Genomic DNA, 23227 nt, shown 5'->3' on the forward strand with positions numbered 1-23227 from the left:
CTCCCACTCCAAAAGTGCTTCCCTTGTTTTTTTGAATAACGAAGTTTAAATGGTTTTATACCAAATGCATAACCAACATAAATCATAAAGTAAAAAAGAAAGCATGACTCAAACCAAAACTAGTAACCTAGAATCGAGATGGGCATAAGAAGCTAGACTAACCCAATAGAAAATCTATGTCAGCCAAATATGAAACTAAACAGGCATCTCAACCAAGTTATCTTATTATTCTAAGATGATTCTGAAATCTTAGGAATAACCTATGTCAACTTTCTTTATAAATACATCTTCATAGCTTCATGTGAGGTAACTTATTTCTTTTTCTATTCTACTTTTGTCTATCCTTGAGTTTGGCAACAAAACCTGCCAAAACCATTTTTATTTGTTTTGCATATTCTCTCTTCTTCTAATTACAAAATATGAAAGTTAAATGTGTTTTCCTTTTTCAAAATTTGGTAGGAATCTTTTTGTTTTTTAAAATTAAGGATCTTGTTAGAGAAGTTGAGAGTCTCACACTGAAAAAAGTAAGGAGACCTATACTCCATGTGAGATAGATGGGGTTACTCCTCTCATTCTCAACTTGTTTTGAGATGAAACCTCGTACTATCAAATTTAACACATTTTTTTCTCACTCAATATATTGCAACTTTTACATCTTGTTTAAGTAAAAATATTTTGAATTTTTAGTCAAATTCTAGAAACAAGAAAGTTTTTTTAAATTTGTGTTTTTTTAATTTTTGAAATTTGACTTGATTTTTTAAAATATTGATAAAAAGTAAATGACGAAGTAAATTTAAAGGTGAAATGATCTATAAACTAACTCTTAAAAGATGAAAGACTAAAAATAAGATAATTACCACATTGGCCTTCATATTTAACTTGTAGTGCTTGAAATTTGTACTTATTTTCTTAAAACCACGTTACCCTAATTTTGATTGTTTCTAGCTAAACTATTTTTTTTAGTTTTTAAAAAGGAGAATTTTTAAAAATAGTCAAATAAATTAAAATATTTACAAGCTATAATAAAATTTTGGATTCTATCAATGATAAAAACGGATATACTTCTATCACTGTCTATCAATATAACTGGTAGAAGCATATTAGTGCCTATCGATGTCTATTATTGGTAGAATCTGAAAATTTTGTTATATGTTGTAAATATTTTATTAAATTTGCTTTTTGTTACCATTCCTCTTTCAAAAACTTGTTTGGTCTTTTAGAACACTTTTAAATGGAAAATTGTATCAAATGACAAAAAAAAAATAGAAAAAATAACTCATACCTCTTTTTTGCATATTGCAAATGTGACAAGTAATTAAATATATCAGATGGCTATCAAAGAGTCATTCAATTTTAAATTTGCTACTTTTGTAATTTAGAAAATGTAGTGACATGAGTCTTATTATCATAAATTTTTTGTTATTTTTGCAAACGCCCCATTTTAAAATGTAGAATAACAAGACAAATAAATCATGGCAAATTTTAAAAACCTAAAACGTTATAAATCGCGATCTTAAGTTCTATTTGATCATTATTTTACTTTTGTTTTTTAAAAAGGTAAGCTTATAAACACAATATTCATTTACTAGTTTATTTGTTTTGTCATCTACTTTTTATAAGTGTTTTAAAACTTTGTTTGGCTCTCCATTTGGTGACCAATTTGTTTTTTATTTTTAACTTTTGAAAATTAAGTCTACAAACACCATTTTTACTTTTATGGATTATCGGCAATTGAACAAAGTGACAATCAGGAACAAATATCTTTTGCCGCAAATAGATGATCTCTTCCATCAACTAAAATGAGCCTAAGTATTCTCAAAGATAGACTTGCATTCAGGCCACCATCAACTAAGGATTAAAGAATCGGGAATACCAAAGACAACCTTTAGAATGCATTATGGGCATTATGAATTCTTGGTAATGTCTTTTGGATTGACGAATGCCCCAACTGCTTTTGTGGACTTAATGAATAGAGTGTTTCATCATTACTTGAATCCATTTGTTATTGTATTTATTGATCACATTTTGATTTATTCACAAGACGTGGTAAGACACTCGGAGCACTTAAAAATCATGTTACAAACTTACGAGAAGAGAAGTTTGCAAAGTTTAGTAAATGTGAATTTTGGTTTAATCAAGTAGTGTTCCTTGGACACATTATATCTTCAAAAGGATTAAAAGCTGATTGACAAAAAAGTTGAAGCAATTGAAAGTTGGGAACGCCCCAACACAGTTTCTAAAGTTCGAAGCTTCCTTATTTGGCAAGCTATTACCGGCGCTTTGTTGAAGGATTTTTCAAACTAGCCCTTCCTTTAACAACACTCACAAAGAAGGTGACAAAATTTAAGTGGACATATGAATGTGAGAAAAGTTTCCAAGAGTTAAATCGCAAACTTACTAGTGCACCCATTCTCACATTGCCTACCCCTGGAAAAGAATTTGAAGTCTTTTGTGATGCATCCCACCAAGGTCTAGGATTCGTTCAGATGTAAGGTAGGAAAGTGATAGCCTACGCGTCCAAACAGTTGAAATTACATGATCGTGATTACCCCAACACATGATCACAAGTTGGCAGCCATTGTCCATGCGATAAAAATTTGGAGGCACTACATATTTGGAGAAAAAGTGTAAAATTTTCATTGATTGAATTTGAGACAGAAGCATTAGATGGAACTCATTAAAGATTATGATTACACTATCGCCTATCGTCCTGGAAAGGCTAATGTTGTAGCTGACGCATTGAGTAGAAAGACCTCAAGTAAAGAGAATAAAGGGAGAATAGTCTTACTAAAGGAATTGAGCGGTTGCAAGACAATCTTAAACTTAGGGTCAATTGAAAATTTGATAGCTCGATTTCAAGTGAAGCCTACACTCAAAAAAGAGATAGTTAAATCGCAACTTGAAGATCCTATATCAAGGAAGTTAGCTGAGAAAGTGAGATGTAAAAGGCGATCAAACTATGCGTTTAGAAGTGATGGTGCATTGTTAGAGGATAGAAGATTATGCGTTCTAAATAATAAGGTGCGTTAAAAGAAGGTATCTTAGAAGAAACTCATAGTTCAGCTTACGCAATGCACACTAGCAGTACCAAGATGTATAGAACTTTGAAAGCCTATTATTGGTGGCCAAGTATGTGGCGAGAAGTAGTTGAATTTGTGACTAAATGTTTGATTTTTCAACAAGTCAAACCATAATGCCAAAAAGTTAGAGGATTATTGTACCCTTTACCAAGTCCAGAATGGAAGTGGGAACTGGCTCAATTGAACTTCGACCCAATTTTGGCTCAAATGATGGCAGTGGATGAAGATATATTGGTGTAAGGGCTGAACTGCCAACGTGAAAGTACTAAAGTCAATAAAATGATGGCAAAAAGTTGGTTTTAATTCTTAATAAAACATTTCATAGAATTTCAAAGTTTAGTGTTAAGTAAGTTTGAGAGCTAGTAAAAAAATTAAAACGATATGGACATCTTGATTGTTGAAGTTAAAAGAACAACAAACTGAAAAAAACAAAGAGAATAATTAAATAAAGTAGAAGATTAGTGATGCACGAGACGATGACAATGTATTTCAAATAATTTTATGAGAGTTGTGGGCAGGCTTTTTCAGTGGAAGAAAAAAGAGATATGAGTTTATAGTGAACCTGATTTTTTCTTTCTTCTTCCTCCTCCTCATTCACCTTTTATATTGCTGAAATCTAGGGGAAAATGGGAAGAAAAAAAAGTCTTTTGGAGTTGGGAATGGGAGAGAATTAGAGGGGAAAAAAAGATGCCATAAGAAAAGGGAGGGATGAGGATGCTCATATTAATTGCTTTATTAAAACCCCTTCCCACCCAATTCCTCTTCACAAATATGTATATATACACCAAGTCTATAATTATTGTTCAAAAAAATAACTGTTCTTGGAATTTTGATTGCCTTGAACTTGACCTCCAATCCATTCTAAGTTCTAGTTGTTTTCGGAGAATAATTTTTTTTTTTTTTTGAAAAAGAGACAGCTTACTAGTTTCTTACTTGCACGCAGAAAATCGTTTTGAAATGTTGAGAACCAAATTTAAAAAACCAAAAACATAATAATCACTTCTGGTACAAACTATGTATAAAAGTGGAAAATGGAAAATAGTCACCAAATGATCCATTAGTTATTGACTAACATTGCATCTTTTGTTTATGTACTCTTGATTTATGAATTACATTCAAGAAATGGCAATCCATAACTTTCATCTTCAATGACTGGTAGCTGAAACGACCTTTCATAGGACTTGTGAGGTTTTTTCATCTTTCCTACTTATCTTTGTAAGATACCTCTATCAAAAGGAAGAATCATTTAGACAACTATTTTTTAGTTTTTATCGTTGTATAATGCAATGCGGCCAGATTTTCTGGATGTGCAGAGAGCTATTGTTTTAAGCCTTTGAACACAAACCTTGGGAGGTTAGATTTTTGTTAGGCATCTCTCTTGCTCTTGACTTATTCAATAACGTGTAATTGATTTCTTACATTCTCTAATTATGACTATGAGGTCTTGAGCTTATCTCTATGCTTTTAAAACGTTGTGTTGAATTGAAACTTCAGAATTTTCTTGTAACCAGTTAGATTATCGTTTTTCAGGCATTTGTTGTCCTTAAAGCTGGTTAACTTATGGATATGTGTATGGCTAAGATTAGAATAGAATAATCTTAGTAAGTTGTAGCTGTGCCAAAAATATGATGGATCTATCATTTAGTTTTCTTTCTAGCATCTTCAACTAATATATGTTTCAAACCCCTTCTTGAATTTGGAATTAGATATTACATAAGTCTACGTTAGAGGAAGAATTTTCCCCACATCCCCATTAGAAGCGGTGTAACTGAGTTTTTTTGCTCATTTCTAATAGGCGTGAAACTGTATACTTATGATCATATGTTGGGTGACTATGAGTTTGTGTGATAAATAGTGAGATGGAGGTCAAACTTCCAAAATAGAATATGGATAACAGGAAAGGAAGTGTTTATGAGGTTTCATTTATAGTTGTTTTCTGTCTGTGAGTTTCAATGGATTAGGAGATGAAGTTAAGAACAGGTAATTGTCTCAAAGTGTCAAATATAGCAAAGTTTAAATGTGATTTCAGAATTTATGACTATATTGTAAAGGGTGTCTATTAGTCTTATGGCTAACAACGCATTGCAGAAACCAATAATCTGTTTTTTCCATTCTTCTAAAACAGACAGAAATGACTAAAGACTTATAGGATCTGCTCGCAGAGTTAACATGGCATCAATTAAGAGACTGGGAGGCATTAAGCCTAAATTACAATAATTTATTTCCAAAGTCTTACTCATGTTTCATAATTAATTACTTTTTGATCATTGGCTTAATTACTCATGTTTCTAAGCCAAGACTTAACTGTAGAGTTTTTTTTGGTATTGAAGATTTGGTTACTTGATATTTCTTTTTTAAGTCAATTTAATTAGTTCTAAAGAGATATTGTTACATTCGAACAGTTTCATAGGTTTTAGAAGTGCATCTTTACTGGTTGCAAATGCAATTCGAGACAACTCTTGATACATAAGGCTTTAGAAATGTATGAGTTGGAGGAATATAAATACTTGTTGAGTTGTGGATTTGTACTAAGATATTCTTTCAATGACAAATCATTGGTTAAGAATGTGTTGCTTTATGATGATTGGGGTGAGGGTTGTTGTGGAAAAGGATGTTTGAAAATGTTTTCATTACTTGTTGGCTTTAGAAATGTATTCGTTGGGGGAATATCAAATACTTGTTGAGTTGTGGACTTATACCAAGATGTTCTTTCAATTACTAAAACCATTAATTATTGTAACTAAAACCATTGAGGATACTCTTGGAAGCACAATAGCATGACCTCTTGACAAAGTTATTTTAAGTATGTACATTCCTTAACTATTAACTTCTAGTTAGCTTTTAATTTTTTCACTAAAATCTTTGTGTATAAACTTAATTATTCATTTAGTTTTTGTTCATCATTTTTTGTGTGGGTTGATAAAAGAACAATTGTACAAAGCCCAAGAATGTCATTATCAAGACACAACAAGGTTCAAGTGTTTAGATTTACATATCCTATTAACTTTTTGTAACTATAACTTTTTGTAACTAATGGAATGATATAAGCAATGTAGGAAAAAAGTCTACGATATTCTATTACCTTTTTGTAACTACTACCTAGGTTGATCATTGTGTTGTGTTGAATGATATACTAGTCATCTTTGGCGAGAACACATAAATAGCATTTTGTGCTAGGTAATATAAATCTTTTGTGAAAATAACATTTTGATGGTACGAACTCTTTCTATATTATAAGCTTTTTAAATAGATTTCTTTCATATAACTGAGATGTATTTTATAGGTTGATGTTCAAAATTGAATATTGGTATTTAAAAAATGTTTATTGTATATAAAATATAAAAAAATATTATATTATTATAGCTTTTATCTAAAGGTATCACTAAATGTTTATATTTGTTAAAAAAATGCTATTATAAACAATCAATAACCTTTTATACATGCTATAAAAAGTTTTTCACAATTTTAACAAAACACTATCATAAATAATATAAATAGAAGAAAGGCTATTACAAAATTATTTTATAACCTTTTCGAAACGATATCAAATTGCACACTTTTTATAACTTTCATAAGACACTATAAAAAGTTTTTCATAGTTGTGATAAAACAGTATGATAAATGATATAAATATAAGATAAGCTATTATAAAGATGTTTTTATAACATTCTCAAAACGCTATCAAAATGCGTGTTTTTTATAGCTTTCATAAAAAAGCTATTAAAAGTCCAAATTTTTAATAACGTGGGCTATCACGACCTTTTGTAAAACACTATAAAATGTTTACGATAGCATTTTTAGTGAGCTATCGTAGACCTTTTTTTCTGTAGTGAACACTGAAAAGTAGTGTAAAACAGTCATGAAGACTTATGCAAGTTTTATTCTTTCACATTTATGGATATGCTATAGAAGCTACACATTTTTTATACATTATCCTGTAATTTGACTCTATTGTTCTACCTAAAAAGTCATAATAACTTGTATTTCTACACGTTATCAAGGAGGAATAACATGTCTCATTCGAGACCAGTTGGAGAAGAGCATTGGATACTTGAAGAAGAAGATGCAATTAATTTTCTCCTTTTCTTTTTAATTTTTTTCTTTAAATGCACAAAGCCCTAAGCCATTTATAACCCAAAGTAATAGTAATAATCAGTTTTCCTCTCACAATATATAGTAAATATACATACACATTTTTTTTTTTGCAAAGGACATACATATTTTTTCCTATTCCTATATTCACTTTCCTCATTCAATTCCTTATCCCTTTCCCACCGATCAACGTCTCCCTTCTCATTTACTCATTTTTTTTTCCAACAATAAATATACTCCACAAAAGTACCCATTGATTTTCAGCATCAATTATACATATATATAATCAATAATATTTCCACAAGATTTCAAATTCTTGCTTAAATATATAATTAATTTCAATTTTAGGTGAGAGTAATTGTAAAAATTAGTAAATTTGACAAAATATTTACACCATATAAAAATTTCAGATTCTATCAATAATAGTCATGGAAAATCACTAGTGATAAAAGTCTATTAGAAACTATTATGGATAAAATTCAGAATTTTGCTATAACTTGTAAATATTTTAAACTTATTTTACTATTTTTAAAAATGTCTTCCACGAAATTAAATTGACGTTTCAATTCAAATAAACTAACCGCCGATAATAACTCAATCTTAAATAGAATTAAGACAATTAGATTAGAAATTATCTTAATTTTAATATATATATATAATTATCTTAATTTTAATATATATATATATATATATATATTAAAATGTCTTTGAACATTGTAGTTTATGTCAAAAGTACCCTTAAACTTTCAAAAAGTGCAAAAGAATACCATTGTGGTTACTTTTGGATGAAAATCGTTAAAGTTTTGTTTAAAAAATACTGAACGGTTGAAGTATTTCATAAATACCTTTGATAGAACATAAAAGAAAAATGTAAAAAAAAATATTCACATTGAACCAAATTTTACACTAACTTTCTTCCTAGCCAAAATAAAAATAAAAAGTTCAAGTTAAAACATAAAACTCCACCAATATCTACAAACCTCTAAAATAATTTTTTCCTTAAAACATACTAAAACAATAACTAGTAAAAAAATGTATTTGACTATTAACAAACACTAAAATTTTTAAAATACGTACCTTCAAACTTTCAAAAGTTTAAAATGTTCACTTAAACTCAAAAAAAAAAAAAAAGTTTAAAAGATACTCTTGTTATATAGAACAATTCGTTAATACCGTCCTACTTTCCATCATATATATATATATATACTTAGTATGTAAATACTCTCATCCTTTACAGACGTTTCTTTTACAAAATACCAGAATCTATTCAAAGAAAGATTAGCATAGTGGAATGCATATGTGACCGAAACAGAGAGTACTTTTGTATATATATAACAAGCCAATGATATTGATTGGAGGGTGTGTATTAACATATTGAGTGTATTGTATAGAATATGTGTTTTTTGGTGGTTTGTTATCTCATCATATGATCTTGTTATGTATCCATATTATTTGAGTTAAATAAGTTATTTCAGTTTTTTACTCTTTGTTTCGAAAAATTGAAGATATCACTTTCCTCTCACCACAAGGGTATTGATTGGAGGGTGTGTGTATTGTCATATTGAGTGTATATTGTATAGACTATAGTTTTTTTGGTAGTTTGTGATCTCATCATATATATATATGATCGTGTAATGTATTCATATTATTTGAGTTAATAAATTATGTCAGTTTCCTTACTCATTGTTTTGAAAAACTGAAGATATCATTTTCTCTCTTAATAACTGATCTATTTTTTAAAATATCTATATTGTGAGTAATACTTTCAAGGTTCACACACACAAATGACAAACTGAAAATTTTTAAGATGAAAATTTATGAGGAAATAAGTATCCTAATATTTATTATTTCTCTAATTATAGGAAGAAAAACAATTTAAGTAATTATATTAATATTCAACAACCGTTATTTATCTTGGTCAAAATGTATTAAAAATGGTATAATCAATATACAAATTTCATATTGATTATATAACAACTGTTCATATATATATATCTCAAAGGGTTGCAAACATACACAATTCTAATTAAGAAAATGAAGACTTTGAATACTTTGTTTATGGTTTTGATGTTTGTAATTTTTGCATTGACGATCAATGTCGATATCTGTTTTGCAGCATCCAAATTCATACGTCCATTGACGCCAATGACGGTGACAATTATGAACTGGCAAACAAATGATACTCTCTTGGTACACTGCAAGTCCAAAGATGATGATTTAGGTCAATATAATTTTACTCGTCCTTTCTTCTTCTCTTTTTCTTATTTTTTACATAATATTTATGAGGTTTATATAACTTCTGTTTGCATTTGTTCTTGAACTTTACAAATTTATTTGTTTAATTACTAAATCGAATTGTTTTAGTTTATTTTATTTTATCTCTGTACTTAGGCTTATGTATATAAAAACTACATTTACTTCTTGGTTTTCGTGTTTTGCTGTTTGCGTTTTAAAATTGAAATAAAAAGCATAACCCATTTGTTTCATCTTAGCAAATTCTATAAACCAAAACATGCTTTTAAAATCCAACCTTTTCTTTTTTAGATTTCATAAAAGGGAGAACAATATGAATGAAAAAAATGGTTGCATGCTCAAATTTTTCAACAACCTATTTAGTGCTCATTAATGGTTTAATATTTTACTCATAGTAGTGATCAGGTTCACATGCGGATCATTCCTTTTTTAAAGCAAAAACAAATGCATGAAGACAGAAGATATTTTTACAAAGATTTGCAAACTAGATTTATTTTAATAGTTCATAAACTAAACGTTATTGATGATTAAAAATTAAAACTAACTCTAAAGTTTAACGAAGTAAAATAATGTGTGAGATAAAAATTATGGATCTATTATTGACTTTCAACTTTCAGGTGAGCATGTGATTGACATTGGAAAGCTATATGAGTGGAAGTTCAGGGAGAATTTTTCTGGAACGACCTTGTATTGGTGTAACTTTCGCAACAAACAACAACATGCAACATTTGAAGTTTTCTGGCGAGAGTCCCGGTCAAAGTCATGGCTTGAAGATCATTGTAAAGATTCAAATTGCCTCTGGACAGCTAAAAACACAGGCTTTTACTTGTACAATAGCTCCCAAAATAAATTCGAATTCATTCATGAATGGAAATCTTGTACTTCTTAACAGTCATGTGTGAAAAGTACAAATGTAGGCACAGAATTAATTAATAACATGTATGACAATTAAAGATAGTTGTATTATTTGTACTACATCCTTTACTACATCACATGACCACAGATAAATATTTTAAATAGTAGTTTTTTTTCCATTGTTTTAAGGAACACTTACAAAAATGACAAAATAAGTTATAATAAATAAGTTCATATCACACGCATTTTATTATTTACGAAAATGACAAAAACGAAACCCAACCCACACACCAAGTCCAACCCACAAATGATGCTTTTTATGTGTTTTTTTTTTTTTTTTTTCATTTTTTCTTAATGGAAGCTTAGTTATTCTAAAATAGAAAAAAAAAAAGAAGCCTAACTTTTGGTTCTCTTTGTTTGAACCAAAACAAAACTTGTGGATTGTAAAGTACAACCACTACTTTGACCTTGTAGATCTTTTTATTCGGGAATTATACCAAGACCGTTTATGTGGAAGTTGATATTTGCTTGTGGACACGTTCTTTATAGGGTACTTGGCAAAACAGTGCACCACGAAATGAGTATGTGGTGTAACTCAGTTTCTAGAGAAGTAGGAAAGCTTCATGTTTCTCAGGTTCCTAATCGTGTAGGCTTTTCAAAGGAACAATACTTGGAACAACTTAGAGCGTAGTGCCTTGTGTTTTTAGCATTCAGATTGGACATTCTTCTAACTCGTATTTGAGTTAGAACAATATAATTATTTGTTCTAGTAAGTTGTTCTGAATTTCATGTTTCATTTTTTTTTTGTCCGAAAATGGTTTGATGCCAAAGAAACTGCATCTTGAAATTACCCTCTGGAATAATTTTTGTAAAGAAGGTAGACCACCTTTATTATATTATTTGTATATTTTTATTTGGAGCACGCACGCACATGCGCGCACACACACATTTATAAACAATATTTTTTTTGCAATTTGAAAATAACTTACTGTCACCTATGTGGGCTTAATCCAAACTTTTGTTGTCTTTATTGAAACTTCTCTAGATAGTGAACCTAAAGTTGTCCATGAGAAAACACATTTTCAGGAAGATATATTCCAACATTAAGAATTGTTTGTTCTTGTGTTTTGTTAATGTTCATTGCAAAGCATAAACGAATGGAGAATTGTTTTCTCTTGATCTTGAATGGATATCCATTGTCATTTGGTGGATTTAATGGTATTTGTGGAATAAAAACTTGTTTTTCTACATGATCACCCGCTGCTATTTCAGCCTGTATAATATTTTTTCTAAATGATCGACATACCAATCTTGTCAAATTACACAATCCATTAGATAGATCCAAAATTCTCAATAACAATGTTGGTAGAAAAAAAATGGAAGATTTTTTTCAATTTTCAAGTCTTTAAATTTGTATTGTTAATTAAAATTAATAAGATATTTAATTTCTAAAATGTAAATGAAAACTATTTCTATTCCAACTTTTCAAATCCTACATCTTTTAATTCCACTAGACTTATAATTAATTATTAATTCTACTAAACTTAAGTATAATTAATTTAAAAAGTAGTTGGAGACGGTGAATCTTTTATAATTATTTATACTATAAAAAATAAAATTAAAAATGAATTTACCATAAAACGAAAAGAGGGAATTGAAACATAGAACTAAACTCAGTATAATAGAGGAAAAAAAGTTTATCTACATTGATGCTTTTATGTATACTATAGGTTTTGCCTCTAATTCTTATAAATATATAAAAAAATGGATGGTTTTCTCATCAATTATATTTTCAGTAACTATCTTTCTCTCATTCTTTTTTATTTGTTGACTTCATAATTTAAAAAACTAAAAGAAACTTTCAAAATTTTTATTTGGTTTTTGAAATTTCACTTGGAATTCAAATATATTTTTAGCAAAGATGAAGATTATAAAAAAAACAAACAAACATGAATTTCAAAAAACGAAAAGCTAAATAACAATAATAATAGTTAGAAAATAAAATCTTATTTATTTATTTTTTGTTTATGAAACTTCTACTGATTTTCATAGAAACTTTCATTTTTCTAACAAAAAGATTTTGAAGTCTTAACAAACTTTAAAAAAGAGAAGAAAATGATTTTTTTTAATAAATTTTACTTAGTATAAGAAAACACTAATAAAAAGGTGGAGCATGGACGAATCTATTAAGGGGTTGGGGCACGTACCCCTCACATTTCCGATTTATGTGTTTTAATATTAATTTTGAAGTGTCAAATTACAATATATCTTAAAAAATATATATTTTTTTTATTATATTCAGTTTTTGGTATAGTGAGTATGCTTCCTTTAAAATCACAAGGTCCTGGATTCAAAATTCCAAGTATCCATTTTTTTTGTTAATCGTGTCAATTATTTTTTTTTGTTAATCGTGTCCTCCCTACATATGATTTCTAAATACGTCACTGGTTGAGAGCCTTTTCTTTTTACTAGATGTCAAGTTGTTTTTACGGTGACAATATCTCTCTACATTTCTAGTGAAATCTTTGAATTGAGGGAAAAGATTATAACTTTGATCCAGAAAGAAAAAAGAAGTTTATTATTATGTTAGGTGAGGTTCAAATTCTCCACCATGTATTCCACTAAAACAAAATGTTCCTAATTCTCATGTGATTAAAAGTAATTAGTTAGATTAGAACAGACATTTTTCTAATGAAATAAAGACAAACCAAAAAAAAAAAAAAGTTGCAACTACCCACTTTGATGGCTGTGATCATCCTGACGAAATCAAAAGCCTAATTTCGCGGATTTTTCATCGAAACTTTGGCGTCTTCTCAGAGAAACTCTGTGTAAAGTGAAGCTGAACTACCATTCATTTTCTTTCCTCTTCTATTTATTTACCTTATTCCTCTTCATTCAAACTTCAAGAATTTGGAATCTAATTCATTAACGTTCATTGTAGAGCGAAGTAGAAAGAAAAATGGAGAAGGCATTCAACAGACAGAAGGTTCTTCTTCAACATTTGCAACCGAGCTCTTCTTCTGAGTCTGCTTCACTTTCTGTATGTCTCAATACCCATTTTGTACTACTTTTATTTATGATTCCCAGATGTCTATTTTAGGGTTTTGTTTCATTTTTTGAACTGGGGTTTGTTTTTCCTATTGAGTTTTTCAATTTGTGTCTGAATGAACTTGTTTTTGCTTTGGTGCTGATAGACTTCGGTATGTGTTGCTGGCGAAAGTGCTTCAAATTCATACCATAGAACTGCTGCTTTTGGGGATGATATTGTCATTGTAGCGTAAGTTTTTTTTATTGTTTCTTTGTTAGCTCTTTGTTGATTCTGATATTCTTTTGCTGAAAAAACTACAATAAATTGAAAACAGAGCAAATCGTACAGCGATATGCAGAGCAAAGAAAGGGGGTTTCAAGGATACTCCTGCGGAGGATCTTCTTGCATCTGTTTTAAAGGCATGATTAATTCATTCATTGGTGTTTTTTATATTCTTCTCAAGTATTAAATTTTGTATTGGCTTGTTTAGTTTCACGTATATGTGTTGTTTACCACTTAAACTTGTTCTCATTAATCACCTGGAAATCACCTACTAGTCACCATTAAGATCTTGATGAAGCTAGAAACTTTTGAATGGTGGTCCGTAGGAAGATTTGTACTCACACTCTGAGCAATCATTATTCCTTTTCTTTTTATGTATGCTTTTTTTTTCTAATTAAGAAATTGAAGAAAATGAACTTTTTTCAATGTGTGTATTTTGAGAACGCACCATTTCTTTCCTTATTTAGTTTTTTAGTTTAACAATTTTTCATTGGAGATTGAACTGCTGACCTTAAATGAGGGAATGCCTGCAACTTACAGAAAATAAGCTCACTTTGGCAGTGGTTGTTGTTGCCACCATTTGAAGTCGCCCCATAAAGTTATTCAATTCTGAACCCCCTAAGTAATTTCATTTGTGGATGGGCATGTCTGTTTCAATGAATTACAACTTTTAGGTATTTTTGCTTTAATAGCAAAATGTATTATGACGTTACACCATCATTTCCTTAATCAATATTGACGTTTCATGACAAAATTTGGCTTGATTATTGTAAATATAGCAATAACCAATGCTTTGTGATTAGTGATGAGAGTAAAGACTCAATTCAATATTCTGCCAACTACTTAATTAATCTTTGTTTCATTTGATTATTTTCATAGATCTCTCTTGAAAAAAAAAATTCAAGGTTCTCGAAACATTGATTGTTGATGCAGGCTGTGATTGAGAAAACAAAGTTGAATCCGATTGAAGTTGGTGATATAGTAGTTGGCACAGTTTTGGCTCCTGGCTCTATAAGAGCCTCTGAATGCAGGATGGCAGCTTTCTGTGCTGGCTTCCCTGGTATAATATATAATATTCAACTTTTCTCTGCCTTTGTGTTCCATAGAAACAGTTTCAATTTCTCTCATAAGTTTTGGCCCAAACTTGGAGTGTTTTCCATTTAACCAACGTTTGAAATCATGAAAGTTATTTATGTTATAAAACTTAAATGTGAACTGTGAATAGAGGTGATAGCTTTATCTCTATGGGATTTGTGAGCTCCAATTCACATCTTCCACAACCATTTGGCTTACGACTTGGATGTTTTTTCTTTTTTTAATTATTCTTTATGCATCAGATACGGTAAGCATAAGAACTGTCAACCGACAGTGCTCGTCGGGCCTTCAAGCAGTTGCTGACGTAGCTGCTGCCATCAAAGTTGGTTACTATGATATTGGTGAGGGCAGTTGAATTCAAGAACCCAAATTGGAAAATAAAACAGATTTAAGCTATAACATTTTTGAGTTCTTTAACTTAACAAGATCTGTCTTGCACTGTAGGTATTGGAGCTGGGTTGGAGTGCATGAGTATTAATGACATTGAATTTGCTGTTAGCGACAATCCCAATGTATACTTACCTTTTAAATCTTCAATGAATTTGATTGATCTGATTTACCTTAAGTATTAACTGCTTGAAGTGGTTGGCAGTTAAATGGCATTCCACAAGCTCGAGATTGTATGCTTCCTATGGGCATCACTTCTGAAAATGTTGCCCAACAATACGGTGTGACTAGGGAAGAGCAAGATCAAGCTGCTGTAAGTTCACTGCACTTAACACTTAACTCGGGTCTACTGATAAAATTGGGTCGACTGAGCTCCTAAAACAACATTTTATAAATGTTGGTTTAAAATTTATATACTACGAACACTATCTGTAACTCACCATTTCAAATTTGATAATGCTTACGCACGTAATACCGTTTTTTTCAGCAATAAGAACTCGTCATGGAATCCTTGACAGTATTTCTTAATAATTTTTTGTATTTAATACTCTTTGTTCATTTCTTAGACAGTGATTTCATCTTGAATTAGCGATAGTATGAAGTTCCCCCACTTAACCGCACAAAGGCTTGCTTGCATTTACCATAATACTCAGCGAAGAGACATGTTCATTAACAAGACCATTTTAAACTTAAACATTAGTGACAATTTGACATAAGAGTGATTTCAACAGGTTGAATCGCATCGGCGTGCTGCTGCAGCAAGTGCATCTGGCAAATTCAAAGATGAGATCATCCCTGTTTACACAAAGGTAATTGCAGAATGGCTTCTTTAATAATGAGATATTGCATGTTCATTTGTTTTCTTTATCACTTACAAACTTTTCACCATACTCCAAAGATCATCGACCCAAAATCTGGTGTTGCGAAACCCGTGATTGTATCTGTCGATGATGGCATAAGGCCAAGCACAAACATGGAAATTTTGGGAAAGCTGAAGCCAGCATTCAAGAAAAATGGCTGCACAACAGCAGGTTTTTACTTTCATACAATTTGGTTTGGTATTATGTTTGTCGATAATAGGGTTATGGCTTAAATTAATGCTATTTCTATAGGGAACTCTAGTCAAGTTAGTGACGGAGCTGCTGCCGTCCTCCTCATGAAAAGAAGCTTAGCTATCCAGAAGGGACTTCCTATTCTTGGTGTCTTCAGGTACATCCATTCTGTTACAATTAAACCTACAAGCGAGTTTGTCTATGTGTTCCTAAATTTATGTTAGGTAGGGAGAACTAATTTTGAAAAAAGATGACCGAATGCCTTGAATTTGGTATGTGGCGCTAGAACAACCTAGTATGGGGTCTCACTGATTGTTTAGAGAAGTACAATATATAAACTCTCTAACCTAGTGTTGGTTCTCCTTCTGGCCCGTAAATGTAATTAATACACTGTTAGTGAACCACGTATTTCTCCATGTTGATCTCCTACAAACGAATTCATTCAAAATGATTGAATCCTGAAAAAACATGCTCATGTTCCACCTCTTTTATCATATCTTTTTCATTTGAAGAAGTATAAAGTGTGGATAATATCTATCTTCAAATGGAAATAAGTATGATTGAAATCCAAGCGTGAGATTTATTTTTTTACCGTATCTTCGATCTACATTTTAAAATATGTGTGTGTGCAGGAGTTTTTCAGTAGTTGGTGTGGATCCAGCAGTAATGGGAATTGGACCAGCTGTTGCAATTCCGGCGGCAGTCAAATCTGCTGGTCTTACTCTCCAAGATATTGACCTTTTTGAAATTAATGAGGTAATTTACTTTTCATTGTTTCTCACTGATTAAGAAAATGAAAATAAGAATCAAAGATTTTACGGCTTGTTTGATAAATAACATATGTTCTTAGAAATGAATGTGTTGGACAACTTTCCCATTTCTTAATTCTCCTTTAGAAACATTGTTAAAGTTGTATATAAATTTTATTATCTATAAAAGTGGTTTATTATTATTATGTTTTATTTTAATATGCACACAATTTTTGGGTTTTGCAGGCATTTGCATCTCAGTATGTGTATTGCTGTAAGAAACTAAATCTTGATACTGAAAAGGTGAATGTTAATGGCGGTGCAATTGCTCTGGGCCATCCTTTGGGCACAACTGGTATTCCTTCATACTCTATCTAAATCTCCATCTCCATCTCTGTCTCCGTTTATTACCAAACCGAATTCCGTTTATTACCGAACTGAAGTTCGTTCATTGGTCTAAAGTGTTTGTGGGCTTAGTAGGGTTGGAATGAACCATCTTTTAGACTCCCAATTGTTTCCGTTATAAACTTTTTTCATCTAAAGCACCTTTATTAAATTTATAAACCAACATAACCCTTAAAACTTCAACTTATTTGGATTTAACCCAATCCATATGGGGTTGGTTGGGCTTTTTGGGTCATCGGGACGACCCGAACATTTACACTGACAATGACAAGGTTCTAAGGTATTTGGTATTTTATTTACTAAGCTATGCCCTAATCAGTACCGGTTTGTCTAATCACAACTAAGAAAATAAATCATGAGATAAGTATGGTGATGATAAATGTTTTTTTCTCCTTTATTTGGTGTCAGGTGCTCGATGTGTGGCAACACTCTTGAGTGAAATGAAGCGTCGCGGAAGGGACAGCCGATTCGGGGTGATCTCCATGTGCATAGGTACGTACCTCTCTCTCTGAGATCTGTCATTTTAGTTCTAATGGAATGAGAATTTGGACTTTAGCATTAGATTGACCTCAGCAATTGAGTCGGGTTGAGTCGAGTCAATTGACTTTGAATTACAATCGGTGGTGTATGTATGCAGGCACAGGGATGGGTGCTGCAGCTGTGATTGAAAGAGGTGACTACGTTGATGAGCTTCGCAATGCAAGGCCAAGCTTCCACTAAACTTGAACTTAAGATTTGCTGCAAGTCATTTTTGGGCTGTCAATTTACTCTTATTTTTCTCTTAATGTACCAATTTTTATCAACTCTCCTCACTCTAAAGAGAGTGTAATTTGGTTTTGTTTCGATTCCCGTTTTCAAATTATTGATCAGTGATAGAATAATTAAATGGAAAATTAAACGAAAAATTGTAGTGGATAGCTTTTTTAGAATAATATATTCACTTTTTTAAAGGAGAATTGTATTAGTAGTTTTTACCAAATATGACACATTTTTCAATTTTATAATTACAAGAGAATTTTTTTTTTGAAAGATTTAGAGAAAAAACCTCAATTTCACAAATGATCCAAAATTAAAATTTATCTTTTTATTAGGAATTTCTATCTTTTTAAGGAAAATTAGAATCCTATGTATAATATTAATTATATAGGATTTTTAAAATTAAATTTAAATTATTACATTGTATTCAATTTATTATCTAAATAATAACTTTCTTATCTTATGTATATTACTAATTATATAGGATTTTTAAAATTAAATTTAAATTAAATTTTTAATTACATCATATTCAATTTATTATCTAAATAATAACTTTCTTTTCTTATGTATATTAATTAATGTATAACTTATAAATGAAAATAGAAAGATTTATTGAAAAAAAAGGTGAATATAGTGTTTCACGAATGTTCTAAATTAAGATTTATTTTTTAAATTAAAATTTCATATATTTTTAAGACAATTACAACCTTATGTATATTATTAATTATATATGATTTTTGAAATTAAATTGAAATTCTAAATTGAAATTGTTTCTTTAATTAAATTATATTTAATTTATTAATGAAGTAAGTTAATGTATAACTTTATTATGAAAATTAATGAAAATAATTAATTAATTCTATATAAAATAAAAATCTTTTTCAATATGTAATCGTTTAATAATTAAATATAATTGTATATCATTATTTTCATCACCAGTTATTGAATCTGTGAAATTTATTCCGGCCGGCAACGACTTCGTTTTCTCTCGTTCAATTTCGATATTTTCTATCATCAATTCCAACGTTGTCTTTCTTCTTCGATTTCTATTTCAAAAAATTGTTTTCTTCTTCCCTTTCGATTTGCTACAGAATATACAGTTAGTTTTTTCTTTCTTTCATTTTTCGTTTGGTATATTATGTTTTCTTCCGTTTCGTAGCATATATTTTGTTCTATGATTTTTTCTTATTGCGTATATATACCAATATATACACAGGTTATATATCAATTCAATATTTTTTTTTTATTTCTTACATATATGCTACAAAATAATTCATTTATGTTTTGTGATTTGTTCCATACATACTACTGCATATATTCAATAATATATACACATATTTTTTTTTCATGCTTTGTGATTTTTTCTTACTGCATTTATATATCACGTATACACAGATTATGTATCCGTTCAATTTTTTTTTTTAATTCTTACATAAATACACTATTGCATAATACATATATTTTCTATGATTTGTTACATATATACTACTTCATATATTCAATAATACATAAATGATGTTGTCTTGAATATATTCAATATACCCTAATGTGTTTCAAATACGAAATATAACTAACCTTAAATTTTTGCCAATTTTTTCTCGAAATATCACTCTACCAATCGGTTGCCGATATTCTTGTTCTTTATCGCTTATACTTCCCCCAATCTTCTATTATTCGACGTCTTTTGTAAAATGGAATCAATATTCAACGTTTTCGAAGAAGAAAACTTTTAGTTTTTTTTTTAATTTTCTAAATTGTAACCCATGTCCCTGATTTCTCTCCTTGTTGGTCCACCTTTTATAAACAAATTAATATAAGAACATTTCATTCAAAAAATATACACTGCATTATTCAATATATACGATAATTAGGTGAAATATATGAAAAACAATGCAAATCTAAAGAAAGAATGGAGAGAGAGAGATTGGAAAGTGTGAGAGAGATCAAGAGGGAATATTTTTTTAACAAAATCACTAAAATAAAAATAATTACGAGAAATTTTTTATTATAATATTACCATAATAGAATTAATCACTTACCATATTTACAAAGAATATTTAATAAATGCAAATATCAATCATGGTCCACTTTTCTTTTTAATTTTTCTATTTTTAATATATTATTAAATAATAAAATGGGTAAATTGGTCATTTAGGCCTTACATTTGTGTAAAATATTAGTCAATTTAGAATATTTCTGAAAAATTTAGAAAATTTAGGTCAATCTTGTAATAGACTATTTTAGTAAAGGATCAATATATTTTTTTAATCCTAAATATGTTATTATTCTTAAACTACCTTTCATATATTTTTTTCCTACTTTTTTTTTAGACCTAGTCATTCTTTTTTGTACATACTCTGCAATTCATTCTTATTCATAGTAGATTTCAATTGGTTTCTAAAATCGGCAACAGTGTCTTCATTTGTGAATTGTTTATCAAGTCGTTCAAAAATCATATGAAGATGAATTTCTGATTTTGATTTTGTCCTTCGTTATTATTAATTTTGATTTATTCCTTGTGGTTCTAGGGGTTCAACTTTTTTTTTTTCAACCTTTGATTGATTTTTAAGGGTTTTTTTCTTTCTTTCTTTCTTGTTTTGAAGTGGATACAATACAAACCAATTTTTAAAGTTACGTCTACATTGACTAAATGGGCAGAGTTAGTTCTACAAAAGAATCAAGAACGGACTTTGACAATGAAGGTCAACCCAATTGATTGTTACCAATTCCATGTTAAAGATTTAGATATAGAGGAGGTTGTAAATCTTCATACTCAAGAGTGCACTTGTAAGGAGTTTCAAGCTAAGCAACTACCATGCGCACATGCCATTGTTGTAGCACGAGATCACAATATAAATGTTTATAGTTTATGTGCTAACTATTACACTAATGAATGTTTGTTGGTAGAATATTCGGAGGTTGTCTACCTAGTTGGGAATCAGTCGAAATGGAAGACAAGTGAAGAATATGTACATATGACTATCTTACCTCTGAAAGTAGTCAAAAGAGTTTGTCAACCGAAGAAAAAGAGGATTCCAAGTGTCGGTGAAGCGCCAAAATTGCATAAGTGTGGCCGATGTAAAGAAATAGGCAACAATAGATTAACATGTACCAATCCAATTTCATACATCGAGAAGTCAAGCATACAAGATTAGTCTCTATCTTGGTATGTAGTATTAGTTTTATACTTGCATTGGTAATGTTCTTATATTTGTCCTTATATGGTTTCTGTTTATTTGTCTTCGTATGCAACATTGATGGTTTCTGTCTTAATATGAATGATGGTTTAGGTCTTGGTAACATATTTTGAGTAACTTCAATGTGTTATTGATTGGTTCTCTAAATGCAACACTGATGGTTTCTGTCTGAAGATTTTCTTGGTTTGAAGCTATAGCTTGGTGTGTAACGTAAAGAGAACCCAATGTGTAGTGTAAATCATTCCCCAAATGTGTTTTTTAAACTAGTGCATGTCATAGCTTGGTTTGTGATTGAGTTGTTTGCAAGATCACGATGTAAAAAAAGTTTCTTGTTTTAATGCGGTGGAAGATGATCATAAAAAAGTTTCTTGAGTTGTTTACAAGATCACTAAAGTCATCTCTCTGACAAATCTAATTTGAAAACTAATTTCCTTCTACAACTTGAAGACTTTCCTTCTCTTTTTATTTATCCTACTTTGTATTTTTTTTATTCTCTGGATATAGTTTGGTTTTGATTATCACCTTTTGGTTTTGGTTATCAAAATCAATGTGAACATTTTATAGAAAATTTACTTATGAAATTTTTTGTCACGATGTTTGTATTACTTTGCTTGTAACAACCATTTTATATGTTATTAGGCCCAAAAGAAACTTGTAACAGTCAGATTTCCAAAAATAAAAGTATAGGAATATGCTTTGCATGTTTAGCTAATTATTTTGTGCTTTTTTAAGTTTCTATTCAATTCGTAAAAGACCAACAGAAAGGAAAATGGGGGCGTGGGGTGCTGCAACTGTATCACATAAGCTTTCTCCAAAAACCAAAAGTTATAAACACTTGATTTGGTTTTATCTAAGTGGAATTGCATGTTCTTTCAACTTACTCTGATTCTATAAGTTTTCCTTTCTATTTGCTCTCTAATTGACATTCTCTCCTTCATCTTCTTCTTTACTTTTCATTTGTTTTGTTAGATTAAAACAATGTTTTTAATTGTTATAGAAACTGAGTTTTGTTTTGTTTTTGTTTCAGTTTCTAGGGTCGGTTGTGTTCGGTGTTTTTTCAATCCTTTTCCCCCCTTGAAAACAGAAGCTTTAATCATAGTTTATGAAATGCATCAACAAATGAAGAAGATAGATATGAAATTCAATGTGGAAGAAAATGATTCAACAGAGCTTCCATTTTGGTAAGCTAATATTATTAACTGCACTGCACAAGGGAGCACCTTAAAGGAAGGGCGTCAAAAGTTCATTCTTCATCGTTTCTATAAGTAGTTTGTTTGTTTGTTTGAGATACTCACGTCCTTGCCAAGTTCTCTGCTTCTTTGTGGGCTTGTGTCAATAATCTTTTCAATAGTTCTCTTAGCTTTATTTTGCTTGATTGGAGGATTTTCTTTTAGGTAGCTTCCTCCTTTTATGTGTGTCCATAAGTTCTTTCATTTTTTTTCTCAATGAAAACGTGGTTATTCATTAGGAAAAAAATGTACGTTTTTCCTATTAAAAAATGTGTTTATTGGTGTGCATAAGTTCATGGTTTCTTTTGAAGGTTGTACTAGCTTTCGATTTTAAGAGTTTGGTTTTCATAGCTTTATTTTTTGTTTTCAAACTCTCCAAGTCTTTTGGCAAATACATTGAAAATATTTTGTTTTTTCAATGTTTATATTCTCTTTGGCTAAACTAACTCTTTATATTAGTTTATTTGATGTATTATATGTAATTTTATTTTTCACTCATTTCCAAAGTTCATACGCCTTAAGTTTCTTGTTAGAAAATATAAGTTATAGCAACACCAACAGACTGAAACATGCACTTGCCAGTTTGAAGCTGAAGAAGTCTTGAGTAAGGTTGAAGCTGAAGATAAAAATATGCAGGGATGGTTTGTTGTGTACATTATGATGCAAAGCAGTGACAATATCCCCAGCTCCCAGCTGAAGGTTGCTGCAATAAGATGGTTTCTTTGTTTTATTCTAGAGCTTTTTGTGATTCTTGCCTAATTAGGCAT

The 23227-nt window shown here is 30.0% G+C and overlaps 1 protein-coding gene across 1 annotated transcript; it reads left to right on the forward strand.

The window, feature by feature from the left end:
- The first annotated feature begins 13018 nt into the window (after positions 1–13018).
- LOC101208182 (3-ketoacyl-CoA thiolase 2, peroxisomal) lies at positions 13019–18228 on the forward strand. Its single transcript, XM_004151970.3, has 15 exons — positions 13019–13108; positions 13222–13320; positions 13475–13557; positions 13643–13727; positions 14524–14650; positions 14928–15026; positions 15130–15197; positions 15278–15385; positions 15804–15881; positions 15971–16103; positions 16185–16281; positions 16757–16880; positions 17120–17228; positions 17687–17770; positions 17916–18228. Exons 2-15 carry the CDS (start codon positions 13240–13242, stop codon positions 17996–17998), a joined length of 1359 nt encoding a protein of 452 aa, XP_004152018.1. The 5' UTR covers positions 13019–13108; positions 13222–13239; the 3' UTR covers positions 17999–18228.
- Positions 18229–23227: the final 4999 nt, after the last annotated feature.

Source organism: Cucumis sativus, chromosome 3 (genome assembly GCF_000004075.3).
Source record: "Cucumis sativus cultivar 9930 chromosome 3, Cucumber_9930_V3, whole genome shotgun sequence".
Lineage (NCBI taxonomy): Eukaryota > Viridiplantae > Streptophyta > Magnoliopsida > Cucurbitales > Cucurbitaceae > Cucumis > Cucumis sativus.

Bases quoted from the DNA above. Each gene is read 5' to 3' on its own strand.
- LOC101208182 (XM_004151970.3), top strand. From the start codon at position 13,240: ATGGAGAAGGCATTCAACAGACAGAAGGTTCTTCTTCAACATTTGCAA. The intron at 14,651-14,927 runs GTATAATATATA...TTTATGCATCAG, and splicing joins TTTCTGTGCTGGCTTCCCTG to ATACGGTAAGCATAAGAACT. The intron at 16,881-17,119 runs GTAATTTACTTT...TGGGTTTTGCAG, and splicing joins ACCTTTTTGAAATTAATGAG to GCATTTGCATCTCAGTATGT.